General features: G+C 41.1%; 1 protein-coding gene across 2 annotated transcripts; it reads left to right on the plus strand.

Annotated features, from left to right (window-relative positions):
- Positions 1-7,216: 7,216 nt before the first annotated feature.
- ARL4A (ARF like GTPase 4A) lies at positions 7,217-13,485 on the plus strand. 2 transcript variants are annotated; one of them, XM_072412950.1, is made up of 2 exons: positions 7,217-7,298; positions 9,584-13,485. In XM_072412950.1, exon 2 carries the CDS (start codon positions 9,643-9,645, stop codon positions 10,243-10,245), a length of 603 nt encoding a protein of 200 aa, XP_072269051.1. In that variant the 5' UTR covers positions 7,217-7,298; positions 9,584-9,642; the 3' UTR covers positions 10,246-13,485. The 2 variants fall into 2 exon arrangements, with proteins under 2 accessions (XP_072269051.1, XP_072269052.1); XM_072412951.1 differs by lacking the exon at positions 7,217-7,298 and adding an exon at positions 7,795-8,140.
- Positions 13,486-16,056: the final 2,571 nt, after the last annotated feature.

The following is a 16,056-nucleotide window of genomic DNA, read 5'->3' on the forward strand; positions in this document are numbered from 1 at the left end:
GATCAAGGCGACTTTTGTTGGGGTTCTCACAGCTAGGGCCCCCATTGCTTGCACTTGATTTAGGACTATATTTACTACAATGGTTTTTGTGGGTCAGGCCTAGAAAGAAATGTTAGACCGGGGCTGTGCCAATACCACAGTATGTACAATTATAACTTTTTCCTGATATTGTTGCCATTTTTCTGTCCACCTGGATATTTGTTGCCAAAGGTAGTAATGGAACCGCAGAGGGAATGCTCAGGGCAAGTTAGGAGGAGTTGTATGGCTCTGTATAGTTCCAAACCATCTTTTCCTAATTAATTCCTGCACCAAACCAAACATGAGCGCAGAATTAGAAACTCTTTAGCAATATAAGGGGATTTTTCCATTAAGTCCTAAAGTAACTGTCATGGATAAAAAAGTATTAGCTCACAACGCTATTTTTGCTGCTGCTGAGCAGTGTTGTCAGCCCTGCCTAGTTCTCTGTGGACTACAAAACATCATCCCTTTATTCTTCTTTACCTTACACAGCCCAGACCTATTTGATATGCCCTGAAAATGCTACACACTCACCCCTCTCTATAGTATGCACTTGAGTCCCATACCATACAAGGGGGTCAGTCATTGTCACCCCAATAATATTCTTAGAAAGCATTTCAGGTAGTAAAAGAAATGAATGAGCAAGGTACAAACAGACTGCTTGGTAGACTGTCCGTTCTATGGGGTGCAGCGGGGGAATCTCCCAGCTGCGTCCCCTCCAGTACCTGGTATTGGCCATTAGTGATCCGACACTGTGGATGTTGGGGGACACCTGTACCGACTCTTGATTTTCACAAGGTCACAAACAACCAGCTTAAATGTCACAACTCCAGCATCTGCACACAGCTGGGCAACATAGATGTCCAAAGGTGGTTGGATCATGTTATGTTTTCAGTCCCAGAGCCGCAGAGGTGGGGGGATGGGATAGCCATTAAATGCCAGGTTTCAGGGAGATTTGTTCCTGGCACCACACTATGATAACAGAGCAGATAATTACCATTAACATGTGATTTCTCCTTTTTATCCTGCAGCAGGATAGTAAAACAATAATGAGCAAACAATACAGCCAATAATAAAGTACAATAAACAAATAGAGAAACAAAGTCAACTTTGGTACTCCCCTGTGTTTGCTGAGAGTGAATTATCTAAACTCAGGACAATGCACACAGGACAAGATCTGTCCCAACCAAAGTGACTTATAATCACACATTCTCCTTTCTCACAGCAACAAAAGGTACATCAAAGGTTGGTAAAAAGGAAAATAAAAGAAACAAATGAAATAAGTAAACAGCAAGGAAAAACATCGCCACTGCCTATGTGACAGATTCCACTCACTGTACTTTAAGGGGGCCGGGTGCATCTGATAACAGATTCTTTGTTCTGCTTTTTTTTTTGATCCCTACTTTTATTACTTATATTTATGGGGCAATTATGGTGGGGATTTGTGCTTTGATCGCTGTACCGTAAATACCATAAAGTGGCAATCAGAACCTTCATTCACTTGTATAGAGTAATCGATCTTCATATTTGATCGTGGTATACGCCACTTATTTATTATCCCTGGGCGCCGCCATCTTCGTCTCTTCTTCCGGGTTTTTCATTCTGCGCAAACCCGACTCAGGCCCAAGATCGGATGACGTAGGGTGGAACCAAAAACTTGCTGATCTAACTGCGCATGCGTGAGAATGTTAATTTAATGCCCGAGATGCTTGGGCATGCACAGAAGGAGCACCCATAAGCCTCCCGGGATGCGTGACATAGGTATCCCGGGAGGTTTTGCGCTCCTATTCATTCTTGGTCGCCTGGGCGGTCGAAAATTAGGGTGCAATAACTGTCTTTGGAAAGGATCTTTCCAACGACAAATGACTGCACAATGCATGAAAGAATGCTGTACATACAGGGTGACGGGAGAATGATGGAGGAGTACCCCGCTGTGCCCGCTCCCCTTTACTTTCATTTGGATTGTACCTCGTCCATGGATCCACTAGGACAGTCGTTCACATAGCAGAGAACGAGCGATGCACACACGGCAGATTCTCGTCTGATATCAGCCCTGAGATGAATATTGGATTAGAATCATCTAAAGTGTGTAAGTAGCCTAAGGCTATGTTCACATTGGCTGCGGGGTTGCAGTACATTTACAGCTTTCTAAAGCCCGGGATCCGCTGCCTCCTAGGCTACACAGAACTTCTCCCAGCAGCAGCTCCATAGATAATACATGGGTTGTCAGTGAGCGGTACCAGTACCACTCACTGCTGCCAGCTGTCACACATGCAGACAACGGATCTTTAAGAACCAAGTGATCGAGTTGCTGGCACAATGCCAGCAATGGAAAGCTGCATGGGATCACTTAAACCCGAAGCAGGTTGGAATCTACCTTAAAAATGTCAAAAAATGCTTATAAACTTCCTATTCTTTATAAATGGGGCCCCATTATTAACAATATTAACCTGTATTTTTAAAACACCAACATATTAAGCAGAGCTGTACAAATAAATAGGGTTTGCCAATGACACACAAATACAAACAATGACACAGGAGGAGGAGAAGACCCTGCCCAAAAGAGCTTACAATCTATGTAGCACACAATAGGATTAGGAGTAGAACTACAATTTACTGTTGGAAATCACACATTTGTGGGTATTATAGGAAAATTACCCTAAATAATTTACTGTTGTTATTGTTACATTTAAATTCATTTGGTCCTAACTCTGTTTTGTACAATTGTTGTAGTTGTATTCTTTAGTGCCTATCTGTTGCTTCTCCTGCAATAAAATGCATTAGCCATATAGACACGTAGACGATCCTTTGTGGTTCATCGGTCTTGAAAGAGAAGTGCAGTGGATTGCAGTCACTGTGCAGAACTATTTCTTTATATTTTTGTATTTATGTTTTTATGTAAATAACTGATTTTTGTTGTTTGCAAGCTTTTAACAAAAAACAAAAGTTCACTGTGCCTAACTAAGGCTACACGTGCAACAATTAGCAAAAAACGGATCAATGATTATTCACGACTATTTTGTACGATCGTATAGTGCACAATTCTGTACATGCTGTAACGATACGATCGTCCAAAAATAATCCACCAATAATGTTGGTGGATTGTTTGAATGATGCAGGAAGAAACGTGTACAGCAGAACAATCCATGATCACTGAACGACCGTACACACAATAGAAAGCAAGCAATCGTCGCCCAATCAGATCCACTGGGACAGTCGTTCGTTTCCAGCGTCATTCCTCGTTCATCGCCGTTGTTGTTCTCTTTTTTTGTTAACAATTATCAAACGATCGGACGTTAATGGTTTGTTTCCAGCAATAATTATTGCACCTGTGTATGTAGCCTTAGTGTTTTTGGACATTTTTGGGTGTATATGTGTTTTTTCTTATTTCCTATTTTAACTTTTTTTTGCCTCATACTTGGGTTTAAAATGCCTTTCTATATACTTAAAGCGCACCTAAGCTCATAAATTTCACTTTACATAAAAGGGTAGACAACAATAATTTAAGACTAAAAAAGGGTGCAGCACTGCTCCCTAATTCTCAACCGCCTAGGTGATCGAGAATGAATGGGAGCCCAAAGCCTTCTGGGATACCTACGTCACGCATCCCAGGAGGCTTTTGGGTGCTCCTTCTGCACATGCCCAAGCATCTCGGACATGTGCAGAAGGAACCTTTTCGTGGGGAAAAAAATAATTGACAATCTCACACATGCGCAGTGAGATCGGCAAGTTTTTTTTTCCATCCTACGTCACCCAATCTCGCTCCTGGGTCCGGTGACGTAGGATGAAAAACCCAAAAGAAGAGAGGAATATGGCGGCGCCCAGAGCACCCATAGATAATAAATAGGTGGCGTGTACCACACTCAAATATGAAGATCAGTTACTCTATACAAGTGAATGAAGGTTCTGGGTATTTTTGGTACAGCGATCAAAGCACATCCCCATCATTTTCTTTTTTCTATTCATTTATAATAAAGTAATATTATAATTTAAACTGGACAGCAAGAAATAAACTTATAGGGTTTAACCCTTTCCCACTCCATACAAAACCCAGCAAAAAGCAAATGAAGCTTTACACAAAGCAAGCACAGCCAGCATACACTGAGAAATCGCTCACGTGGACAAAGCAATCAGTGTGATTGTTGTTTTACTTGTATATGTTGAATGATATAATGAGGCATTTTATGCTGCTACGTGTATTGGTCATATTTCCAGTAACACAGAATGCATTTTTTTGTATCTGTGTGAAATTCCTCATCCTAGAATGAAACAAAACAGCGGCTTGAAGGGCTAAAAACTTCTCCAAGTGCTACTCTGTCACACCTTGCTGAACAAATGTATCTGGAAAAGGAACAAATGGCTACTGTATTGGCGGGAGACTCCTGCTAGATCAGCCTTTCCTAACATTTCTAACATGGGGGAACCCATTGAAATAACTTTCAGGTCTCGGGGAAACCCTGCTATGGTCTTTATATCCAAAGCTCACAGTAAATTAGTGTGGTGGCCAGTGGGAAAAATGTCTCCCCTACAGATATCCGAAAAGAAAGTCAACCTTGGCCAAAAAGAGCATTGGGGTTGGAGGTAAGTGACCCGAGAGGCACAAATTGCTCAAGGAACTCCTAGCAACTACTAGAGGAACCCTGACTGGGAAATACTATGCTAGGTGGAGAAGTCATTAAATATTTGGTAGACAGGCTTGCTTTTCCTGCTTTTGCAATACACATAAAGGCCAGGTCACCATCACATTGTTTTATGTAGTACACATGGCAGGTCAAAGGATGGGTTTGTTTTGCATTACATTTCTTTGAATGCACCATGGGTCATTAGGGGAGTTTAATTTGCATGCAAAGCAACAGAGCTAGATTGTTTACAAGGTAACCTTAGGCTACGTACACACGTGCAGTAATTGTCATTAGAAAACAAACAATTATTCACAACAATCATATTGTGCACGATTCTGTACATGTTGTAATGATCGTTTGAATGATGCAGGGAGTGACATGTACTGGAGAAAGTGTATAACAGGAAATTCCTTGATCACTGAACGATCATACGCACAATATATAGCGAACAATCGTCGCTGCGATCCGCTGGGACGGTTTTTCGTTTCCAGCGGCATTCCTCATTCATCGTTGGCCAGTCATTGTGCACTTTTTTTGTTAACAATTATTGGAAGATCCATCGCTAGGCGTTTGTTTCCAACAATAATTATTGCACGTGTGCCCTGGTGGAACCCAAGCCCTGGTGGATTATTATAATACAGTATTCATATAGCACCAACATATTACACAGCGCTGTACAAAGTCCATAGTCATGTGACTAGCTGTCCCTCAAAGGGCTCACAATCTAATGTCCCTACCATAGTCATATGTCATTAATACAGTCTAAGGTCAACTTTTTAGGGGGAAGTCCACTAACCTAACTGCATGTTATTGGAATGTGGAAGGAAACCAGAGCAAACCCACGCAAACACGTGAAGAACTCCATGCAGATAATGTCCTGGCTGAGAATCGAACCTGGGACCCAGTGCTACAAGGGCCAGATTGCTAACCACTGAGTCTAGTGGGGGTTGACTACAAAGCACAGCATTATATTCCTGCAATACAGCAGTTGGATAGAGATGTGACTGCATAAAAGAACATGGACCTGTAGGCAGTTGAGGTCCTATTGGACAATACCAATATACACAGAGCACAGGGGGAGCTTCTTCTATACCCATTGCCATCCTTTTCAATGTCAATTAAAGGGATGGGGGGCAAACAAGTGAGTTTAAGATCCTCTTAGATATATTTCATTGTCATTGCAGAAACATGGGCAGAGAAACATTTCAGCTGTTGTTCTTGAGTAGACTGTGCTGGCTCCAATAATGTATAATGTGAGATCTGGTGAAAATTTCATTAATAGACTAAGCAAGAAAGTGAGGGTCAACCCAAAGCTAGAGTGGCCCCAAAATATCTGTTCCAGGGACATTTGTCTAAAAAGTTAATACCCTCATTGGGAGATTTCCAACCTCTTTTGCATCTCTGGGGCAAGAGATGAAGGAAATGTCCCTAAGGATGCACAGCTAGGACTGTCCTGGACATGAGGTCAAGCTAGATTTTGCCTCAGGCCGCTCTTTTTTTGAAAAAAGGAGCATCACTCCTAATCAACACCTTTTTTAACCAGATTTTCCACTTTGACTTTAGCCCCACGCCTTAAAAAAGAGTGTTTTTTGTCATGTCTTCGTTCTGGCTTTTGCTCTTGCAGGATTTTGAATGCTGAGGGCTCACCGGTCACCCACCAGCTGAATCCAAGAGGAATTAATATTTACATTTGTATAATAGAAAAACATTATTTTAAATGGTGATATGATAGTGGGAGGAAGGTTCTACAGGCAGCATGGTGGCTCAGAGGTTTGCAGCGCTGTGTCCCAGGTGTGAATCTCAGCCAGGACACCATCTGCATGGAGTTTGCAGGTTCCCTGTGGGTTTCTTCTGGGTTCTCCAGTTTCCTCCCACATTCCATAAATATGGAGTTGGATTGTCTACCCCCTAAAGTTAACGTTCTTTGTAGGTTTGCCCCCACATTCCAGAAACATGCAGTTAGGTTGTGTCGTCCTTAGATTGTAATAATGACATATGACTATGGTAGGAACATTAGATTGTCAGGACAGCTAGTAATATGACTATGGACTTTGTACAGTGCTGCATTACAGGTTGGTGCTATATAAATACTGTATACCAATAAAAAAGGGTATCTGTCTCTTTGCTGGGGGTCTTCCAGCCAAAAGTCACCCCTGTACAGAGCCAGCCCAAAACCAGCTTGGTGGAGTTTACCCCTTCAGTATCCAAAAAAAAGTTTTGGCTATTTATAAACCCCAATAGAGTTGGAGGAGAATTGAGTGAATTATTTTTATCTATTTATTAGTTACTTTGTATCCCAAATCCAGGCAGCCTATAAGAAATTCCCTCTGACGACCATAACCACCTTTATCTGCGCACCGATCGCCGGTAACACCCGATTACACTTTCATTTCACCATCAAGCATGCAGTTCCCAGTCTACGCCAACAGGTGGTGCGTAGACAACAGGACTGGCGAACTGAACCAATTGTAGAGTGGGGACAGGAGGAGGGAGGACGCACCCGGCCAATGGGAAGGCGGCGAAATGTGCGAGGGGGCGTGTCTGTGCGGGCAGTCACTTGTCTGGTAATGTGCCTGCTCGCAGTCTGGAGCTGGCAGCGGTTGGTGCGGAGCGATGCGGATTTCATGCAGATAGCCGGCACTGCACCATCCCCAGCAGGTGGGTGATCGGCTGGCATTGCTGAATATTTATCATGGCTAACAATGGACTTTTGCTGGGCTTTATTACACAGAGGAGGGGGTATTATAATAATAAGCAGGGGGCAAATACTTATTAGTTGCACTAGTTTGTACACCTGCACGTTGATTAGTAATTATTAGTAATTAGAGGATTGCAGTGAGAGCTGTGTGTGGATCACCTGCTGGTTCTCCAATGCTTGGGGCCCCATTGCAGACTGGGTGGGGTGAGATGAGGGGGGTCATGGTGCACAATCTGGTGTTTTATTTAACTCAGTGGGTGGTCTATGGCACAGCCATGCCAATCTGCCCCCTCTTCTCAATGGAGGGTATGATGATACAAAATATCAGATCACTCCTCTCTATAGATAACACTGTGACAATTTGAACTCTTTTTATTTTTTGACATTTGTTATCACAGCTGGCTGATCCTGCTTGACCCCCCCCCCCCCATTTCTTTTCCCCTGGCTATCTGGTGCTGAGTGTAAGATCAGCCAACACCCCTTTCCTGCAGGCTTATTGCAGGCTCACTTTGCTCCATACACAATTCCACTTATACTGAGCAGAAAGCTTAATCATCAACCAAGGCGATCCCCCGCACCCTGGGGCGCTGCTGTCAATCATACGCATTTATTGTGTCTTGTCTCACACCGATCACGAGCTTAATTTGCTGGTGACATCCGCTATTAGTGACCGCCATCGCATTCAAAATTCACAGGGAAGTGCGCTTTAGTTGGATGTTTGGTAAGGAATTCGCTATAAGGTGAACTATGAACGCAGGAGCTAGCAAAGGAAAAAGAATACAGAAGCCATCTATTTTTTAAGGTGATTTGAATGGTCCCTGGCTTTTTATGTCTTGAGTTTAGATTGAATGCTTCCTGAATTCTGTTTGTTTCTATATAAACTTTTATTTAGAAAGCGGCAAAATGTTGCACAACAGAGCAATCGCTGGGGGGGTCAAATTTGCATACATTGGACAAATAGGTGGTTGTGTGTATATTTAGATGTATATATTATTTAGAGGGATGCAACAACTAATGCAACATACATCAATTATATAATAATATGGTGAGCTTTATGGGGGGGGGGGGACTGTAAATGTTAACATTGTATCAGTTTTTTTATTATGCTTTTGTTACTTTTTGTTATGCCTAAGACTGGTCCTATGGGAAAATTAAAAAATAAAAATAGGAATCCATATTGTATTTTTACATTGATTGTGATCGATTTAAAGCTTTTTACGTTATTGTTATATATTGTATTTGTAGCTTATGGGAATCTTTGTTTTTTTGCCATGGTTTAGATCAGTGTTTCACAGCCAGGGGTTTCTTGAGCGGTTTGGACCTCTCGGGTCAGTATAAGTGACCCCCAATGATCTTTTTTGGCTATCTGTAAGGGTGACATTCTTCCCAATGGCCAGCAATGTAAGAGGAATTCTTCCCACTGACCACCACACTAATATACTGTGATCTGTGGATATAATAATTATAGAAGGGGTTTCCCCGAGATCTGAATGTTATTCCAAGGGTTTACCCGTGTAAAAAAGGTTGAGAAAATCTGTTTAAAGTGTTAGGATCTGATTATTATATTGTATGTATATATTATTGTGTATTTTGTGTACGAAGTACTTTTAAATTCCATAGTCATGTGTCCTTTAGAGAAGATCCTTACTATAGCCATGTGCAACTACCGTTGTCTAAAGCAGGGGTGCCCAACAGGTGGATCACTATCTACCAGGAGATCACAAAGGCAAAGCAAGTAGAACTTTCAAACCTGCCTTTCAAAAAAAAACTCTACCGCACACAGGATTTATTGAGTCCAAGTTTTTATTGTTGGTAGATCATTTTGACTTGGTCATTTTAAAAGTAGCTTGCAAGACAAAAAGTGTGGGTATCCCTTGTCTAAAGCATGTTAACCTACCACTTAGTTTTTGGGTGAGTGCCAAGTAGAAAGAAAAAAAGACATACAAACTCTATGTAGACAAAGCCCTGGTGCAAGTGCAAGGTGATACCGCTAGCCACTAAGCCACCATGTTGACCAACAATGGCTTGCTTGGTGGTCGTGTTTATGGCTGGATGTGATATCTCTTGAATGTTATTCTTTTGGCTGGTATCTTTCATTAGTAAATGTTTTAGCTGTACAAGTATTTTAACTAAGCTGTAGGAAACTGAAAACTGTTGACAAAGAAAAAAAAAGTGTTCAGTAGATCTATGTGATGTTCTCTCAAGTTCCTCTTATACTGATTGCCCTTTTCTTTTTTTCATTTAGGAAACCCTCTTGATCGGATACAATCCAGGTTTCATCAAACTTTTTAAACTCTTTTTAAAATGGGGAACGGACTTTCAGAACAGACTCCAATCCTCTCGGGCATATCACCATTCCAAGCGCTGCACATCGCCATCTTGGGTTTGGACTGTGCCGGAAAAACGACCGTGTTATACAGGTTACAATTCAATGAGTTTGTCAACACCGTCCCCACCAAAGGATTTAACTCTGAAAAAATCAAAGTGTCTCTGGGCAATTCTAAAACTGTGACATTTCACTTTTGGGACGTGGGGGGTCAGGAGAAACTGAGGCCTCTCTGGAAGTCCTATACGAGGTGCACTGATGGGATCATATTTGTGGTGGACTCTGTTGACGTGGAGCGGATGGAGGAGGCCAAAACGGAACTGTATAAAATTACAAAGATCTCCGAGAACCAAGGAGTCCCAGTCCTTATCATTGCCAACAAACAGGATCTCCGGAACTCTTTATCCTTGGCCGAAATTGAAAAACTATTGGCATTAAATGAACTCAGCTCTTCCACGCCATGGCACCTGCAGCCTACATGCGCTATAATTGGTGACGGACTGCGGGAAGGGATAGAGAAACTTTATGAAATGATTATTAAACGAAAGAAAATGCTCAGACAGCAGAAGAAGAAAAGATGAACGTTTTTAGGTCTTTGCTGAATGACAAATGCATAGGCCAACCCGTCAAAAACCTTGGCGTTGCCGGGTTTGTGTTGGATGCCTAGGCCGCCTGGTGTTAAGTTCCATTCCATCATTATTTAAAGCTACGCAGAGCGTATTTCTTGGAAGTTCTGCAAATCGAGCAACAGTTATAGAGTGTCTTGAGTTTTGTAGCACCGGGAGATCATAGCGTCTACTTCAGCGACTTTAACACCATCTAGACGTTGTGAGTGGGTCACCAAATGTTCACAGGGTGTTAAGAAGCAGGATGGTCCCTTGTGTGAGACCGAATATTTGCTACGGACCTAGGTATGCCGTGTGCATAGAATCACTGCGACTCAACAAAACGAAAACCAATGGTATGGATGGCTATCCGTTCGCTACAGATCTTCATTTTAAAGTCATCTGGAACTGTACATGCAGTGCATGATGGATTCTGATCTTTTCCTCCATTTATCTGTTAATGACTTCACTGAAAAATGCTGTGCATTATCCAGTATTGTATACATCCATGACATATGGGCTTTTCTTTTTAAACATTTAATTTCACAGAATCTTCATGTCTTTGCCTTGCTTGGGCAGAGCCATTGTAAAACTTCTCATCTGGTACAAGAGCACAACTTGTTTTTGGTATAGGTGACACAGAAGGGCTTGTTTAGTTATGGGGAAGTGAACAGTGTACTGTAATCTATGGTGACCAATCAGAAATGAAGGTGAAAGTGATACTGTATCGCAGTTGGTTATCGCTAGTTACTGTTCACTGTCATTCATAGCACAGAAATCCGGTATATATGTGTGTGTGTATATATATATATATATATATATATATATATATATATATATATATATTTCTTTTTTTTTTGGGAGAAAAATTCAATTTCCTGCAGGTAGCAATCAGTGAGGTACAGTACAGCGTCCCCTGTGGACCACAGATGGGTTTGTCTTAGAGAACAGATGGAATAATCTTGCTGAGCTGATCCGTGGTTGTAATTCATTACGGCCTGTTCACTATGGGATGATTATGTCCTTCGAGGACTTTGGACAGCTGAAGCATACGGCTAAGAGGTTCTTAGATGTCGCTGCTGATCTGTAGCTGGTTTTAATTTTGGGATAATTTTTTTTAGATACTTGAATTACATATTTAAGAATTTTTAGTTACTTAGGAAATTAAAGCCCAACTAAACCTAAAATTTAACTAAAATGAGATTGATAAGAAAATAGAATAGAGCGTAAAGAACAAAAGTTTGGAGAGTACCTGTTGCACTGCACTATAGCTCAGATTCAACCATTGGGTGGGCCAAACGGGCATTGGCATGACACCCAAAAAAGGGAGAGCAATAGATAGCAGACTGAATTTACCAGCATCCCTTCATGTGTCTGCATGTGAAGATGGAACTGGTGTAGCTCACAGGAAGTAGGAGGTCGTAGGACCTCAATCAGGCACAAGAGATCCTAAACCTGTATGGGTAGGTGCTCAGCAACAGGGAACCACAACTACATAATGGTTTGAAGAGTTCAAATCCAATGGTGATACTTAGAAGTTACATTGGTCAACATGAGTTCTTGCCTTTTTTGTGTTTAGTTCGGCTTTAGAGGTAAACAATACCGGTAACATCCACATGAAAATTTTTGTCCTAAGCTATTTCAATATGGGGGGGTAAAGCATGACCAGAGATAAAGTATCTTCTAGATTATTATTGTTGCCGTGTTTGATGCCATTGGGGAGATTTCTTCTCATTTCTGGGCCCTGTAATCACTTATGCTGAACTTTCTACAATTAGGACATAAATGGCGATATAGAGAGGTGCTAATCCTTCCCCACTGTCATGCACAGTTACCCGATGTGGATGGTATACATGTTTTCTTTTTTTTTTTTTTTTTTCTACTTTATTTCCTACGTGAGGTTTATTGAATCTTTATGTTCTCCTGGCCACCGATCTGTGTTATTCTAGGTTAAGTGCAGAGTATTATGTCAATGTAAGCCAATACTTCTTCTGTGAAACGACTCTGTAGGTAAACCAGCAAAGCACAGAGGGTGTCCTATAAACCAGGAGGGAAGGAGGTGTGACTGAGACAAATGGTCAAAAATATATTAGGTTACTTTTTTAGGTCTAGGAAGAGAACAGTCGGACTTTCTGGGCAACTTCTCCATTCATATTACCCCCGGTAGACTTGCCATTATTATTAACCCCGTTAGTGCAAAATTATGCAAATCATTTTTTGTATGACAGGCACTTGTAGCCACTATCCGTTTAGGAGAGAGGTAAATTTAAATGTTAAATTGTTCACCCCTTTCTGACATAATCATATACCTTGATACCCACTAGATAATGACTCCCATCGCTTCTCCGTAGCTCTCCCACTTTCATACTTTCATATGTCAAGTCAGCAGAGCGGATGGTTTGGCAGCTGTCCAAGCGGAGCTCACGTTGCATGGAGTCTGAGTAGCTTAACATAAAATTCTCTTTTTGTACAAAAAAGATTAAAAAAAATGTTTATTGGGTGCCTTGGGATCAATAATTCAAAAATGATTCTTGATCTAGATTGCAGATCTGTCACTCTGCAGTTTAGAAGTTGTTTTACTTGGCAATTGATTTTGAGAAATTCCCTTTAAACAAAATTTATAAAAGAAATGCTGCTTCCAATTTTTGTATTTTATACCGAGCAAAGTATTTTTGACTTTTTAGACCGAGAAGTTCAAAATTCTCATAGACAATTCTGTTTTGTCCTCACCTGCTGTTTTCTTCATTATGACACACATTTTCTTTAGAAGTGTGGAACCTGTTACCTCTGACAGTTCACCGTTTACAATTTTGGCGAGCCATTCAAACTTGGAAAAGATCCCATATTTTTTTTTTCTGCTAGCATTGAACTGTCCGACTGCCTTTTATGCTTGTGAAGAGTAAACACATCACGTCAGACTGTTTGCATGTTACATATTTGCATTCCAGTCGCCACTGTTTTTTAAAGGAAGAGGCTGACTTGCACTTTAATGTTTTTGAGTATATTTTTTTTAATATTATTAATTATTATACCACTTGGCAGCTGAACAAAATGGACACTGGACAATAGGAGGTGAATGGATGAGCTTCTGGCAGAGCTTCTGTTTGTGTCTTTGTATGTTCCTCTTAGTGACGCCAGTCACTGTTTGAGTAAAGTTCATATTTATAAATCTTTGGACACTTATTCAGCTTCAATAAACGAGTCTAAAGTTGGTAATGGTGTCTTATGTTTATTATTGGAATGGAGTTGGTAGTATTTTTTTTTTTTTGAAAAAGACCAAAGACTTTTCACAAACCTTGGCATTATTAAAATGGATGTAAGAATGGGTTCCCACTAGTGCAGTGCAATAACATACTGGTTTACAGTGGAAACATACATGACTACAAAACATGCATTGGGATGATGAGGATGACATTGTTTTTTAATGGCAACCCCTAAGTACCTTATTGTACCTTATAGTTCATTGTCTCCCACAGCATAGCAAGCACTACCTTTCTAATTGTTGGGTTATCTCTTCAAATGATCCTAATGCAACATCAGGAACAAATTTGCTGCTCCAAAACCATAATGTACAATGAGACATAGTGGGAACCCAGTTTAACAATCAAACATTTATTTTCACTCTTTTGGTCTCATCAATATGCCATTGATAGAGTTCATAAGTATGGACATGACCAGTTGAACCTGCTGGAAACCTCAGCTGATAACTTCTGCACTATCTGTGCTGCACTGCTATCATTTCTATCATAACATTTCTAGTTATCACTGAGAGCTACAGAACTCTTCTCTGTATTTTAGGAGAGAAGGAGGTGATCTGGAGTCCTGTGCTATGGTGCCCATTTAGCTCCATAATAGAAACAGTGCAATGAGTGAGTATTGTCAGCAAGATCACAAGGAGACGTAAAGGTAAAAAACGTAAAATGAGAAAACAAATGCAGCCTTTATATTTGGGGTTGCATTTCTGTATAGATTTGTGCATGAGTTTAGGGGGTTTAAATTGGTAGAAAAGTCACATGGCCCTCAAACCCCGAAACTCTTTCATCTTATCCAAATGGGAAAAAGTGCTTGTGTCTGGAGTTACACATCAAAGGTTAAGAAACCAACCTCATATAGTAAGAACCCACCATGTAAGAACTGAACCTGGTTGGCAGCACATTCCATAATGCACTTTGTGTTGGTCGTTATCTTACATATAGGCTCCTGCTATACTTTGTAACAGAGGCAGACCTGTGCAGCAAATTTCCTAAAGGCCCATTGACATTGATGAGTTTTGGTGAACTTCATATTCTGCTATTCATTGAGTTTGATTCATTAATGCTCTCCACAATAGGAAAATATAGATTATAATAGGAGAACCAGCAAACCTGGAATGGCCTCCGAAAAAGTTGTTGCTATTTGGCAAATGTTTTCAATCCTGGACCCAGATCCATTCCAAGTTTGCTAAATCATACAGGTTATCCCATGATAGTCTTTTTTTTCTCCAGTCTTGGTGAGCTTTAATAATCAGGCCCCCTAACTCAAATATTGTTAATGTGTGTCTATTAGAATGGCACCTCAAAGCAAGAAAGTAGCTTCTACAGTACTGCACATCCCATCCTCTAAATCAGTGGTCGCCAACCTTTTGGATCTCATGAATCACTAAATCCACCGAATCCAAACTGTACATGCGTGGGGAGCAGTGTGTCACTCATAGGTAGAAGAAACTTCCCCCAGAGTGATGTCATGATGCCAGAACCCGCACACAATGCCATTGCAGGCTCAGACCTGCTTGATAAATTCTGGGGGTACAGTAGCGCAGGGCTGTGGATGCAACAGAAGTTGTGTCCACAGCCCTGCGCTACTCTCCCCCAAGGATGTTAAGCAAGCAGGTCTGAGCCTGTTATGGGAGAGTGGCCGGGTTGGGGCATAGAGTTTCTCTATCCAGGATCACAGGACTCCTGTGTTCTTGGATAGAGATACTCTATCCAAGAACACATACAATTTGTAAAGGGCTGCAAGAGCAATCAGAGGAGCGGAGCTGAAAGCTCCGCTCCCCTCATTGGTCTTGCAGGTCCCAAAAATTTGGTCTTGTCGGCCAAATTTACAAAAGCCTTCTCGCCTGCATGTTTGGTAAACGAGAATGGCCCAATTCGCAGCGAGACCAAATTTATTAAATTTGCTTGCTCATCCCCAATGTCAACAGTTCATCCCTAATGTCAACCTAATCAAATTGAATAGGCTACCTTAACTCAATGGGTTTAAAGACAACCTGTTGCCAATTTTCCAAAAAAATTGAAGGTAAAAGTACAAAAAAAACAAGTATAGTAAATGGTTACTCACAAGGTTTTCTTTTCCTGTTAATGATTATGTAGCTGCTCGAGTAGAGAGAAGAATCTTACAGCGTGTGACTTTAAGATGGCGGCATTTAGCAACTGTGTTAAGGCTTTGGATGTCTACACGAGGGAGGCTTTTACAGGTAAGGTAAAGATGGAGTGGCTGGCCATCATGCTTTCACATCACCCATCTACAATAGGTATGCAGATTAGGTGTTCTGATTCTGCTCATCCGCTTACCTTTCCCAGGTGAGTCATTTAACTATTCTGAACGGAGGATTGGAATTACAGCCAGGTAACTTTCATTTTCAGAAGAAAGTTAGCATTAGCCGCTCCCGTAGCACTCCTTTGGCAGGTGTCCCTTAAATGAACACATGGAGCCCATTTATAAAAAGGAGATTACACTGATTGCTAGTAAGGCATTGTAATTTCTGCTGAAATAATGGCACTATTTACATTTCCCATTTCTGGGGGT

Source organism: Pyxicephalus adspersus, chromosome 5 (assembly GCF_032062135.1).
Source record: "Pyxicephalus adspersus chromosome 5, UCB_Pads_2.0, whole genome shotgun sequence".
NCBI lineage: Eukaryota > Metazoa > Chordata > Amphibia > Anura > Pyxicephalidae > Pyxicephalus > Pyxicephalus adspersus.

Excerpts from the sequence above, each read along its gene's own strand:
- ARL4A (XM_072412950.1), top strand. The coding sequence starts at position 9,643 with ATGGGGAACGGACTTTCAGAACAGACTCCAATCCTCTCGGGCATATCA.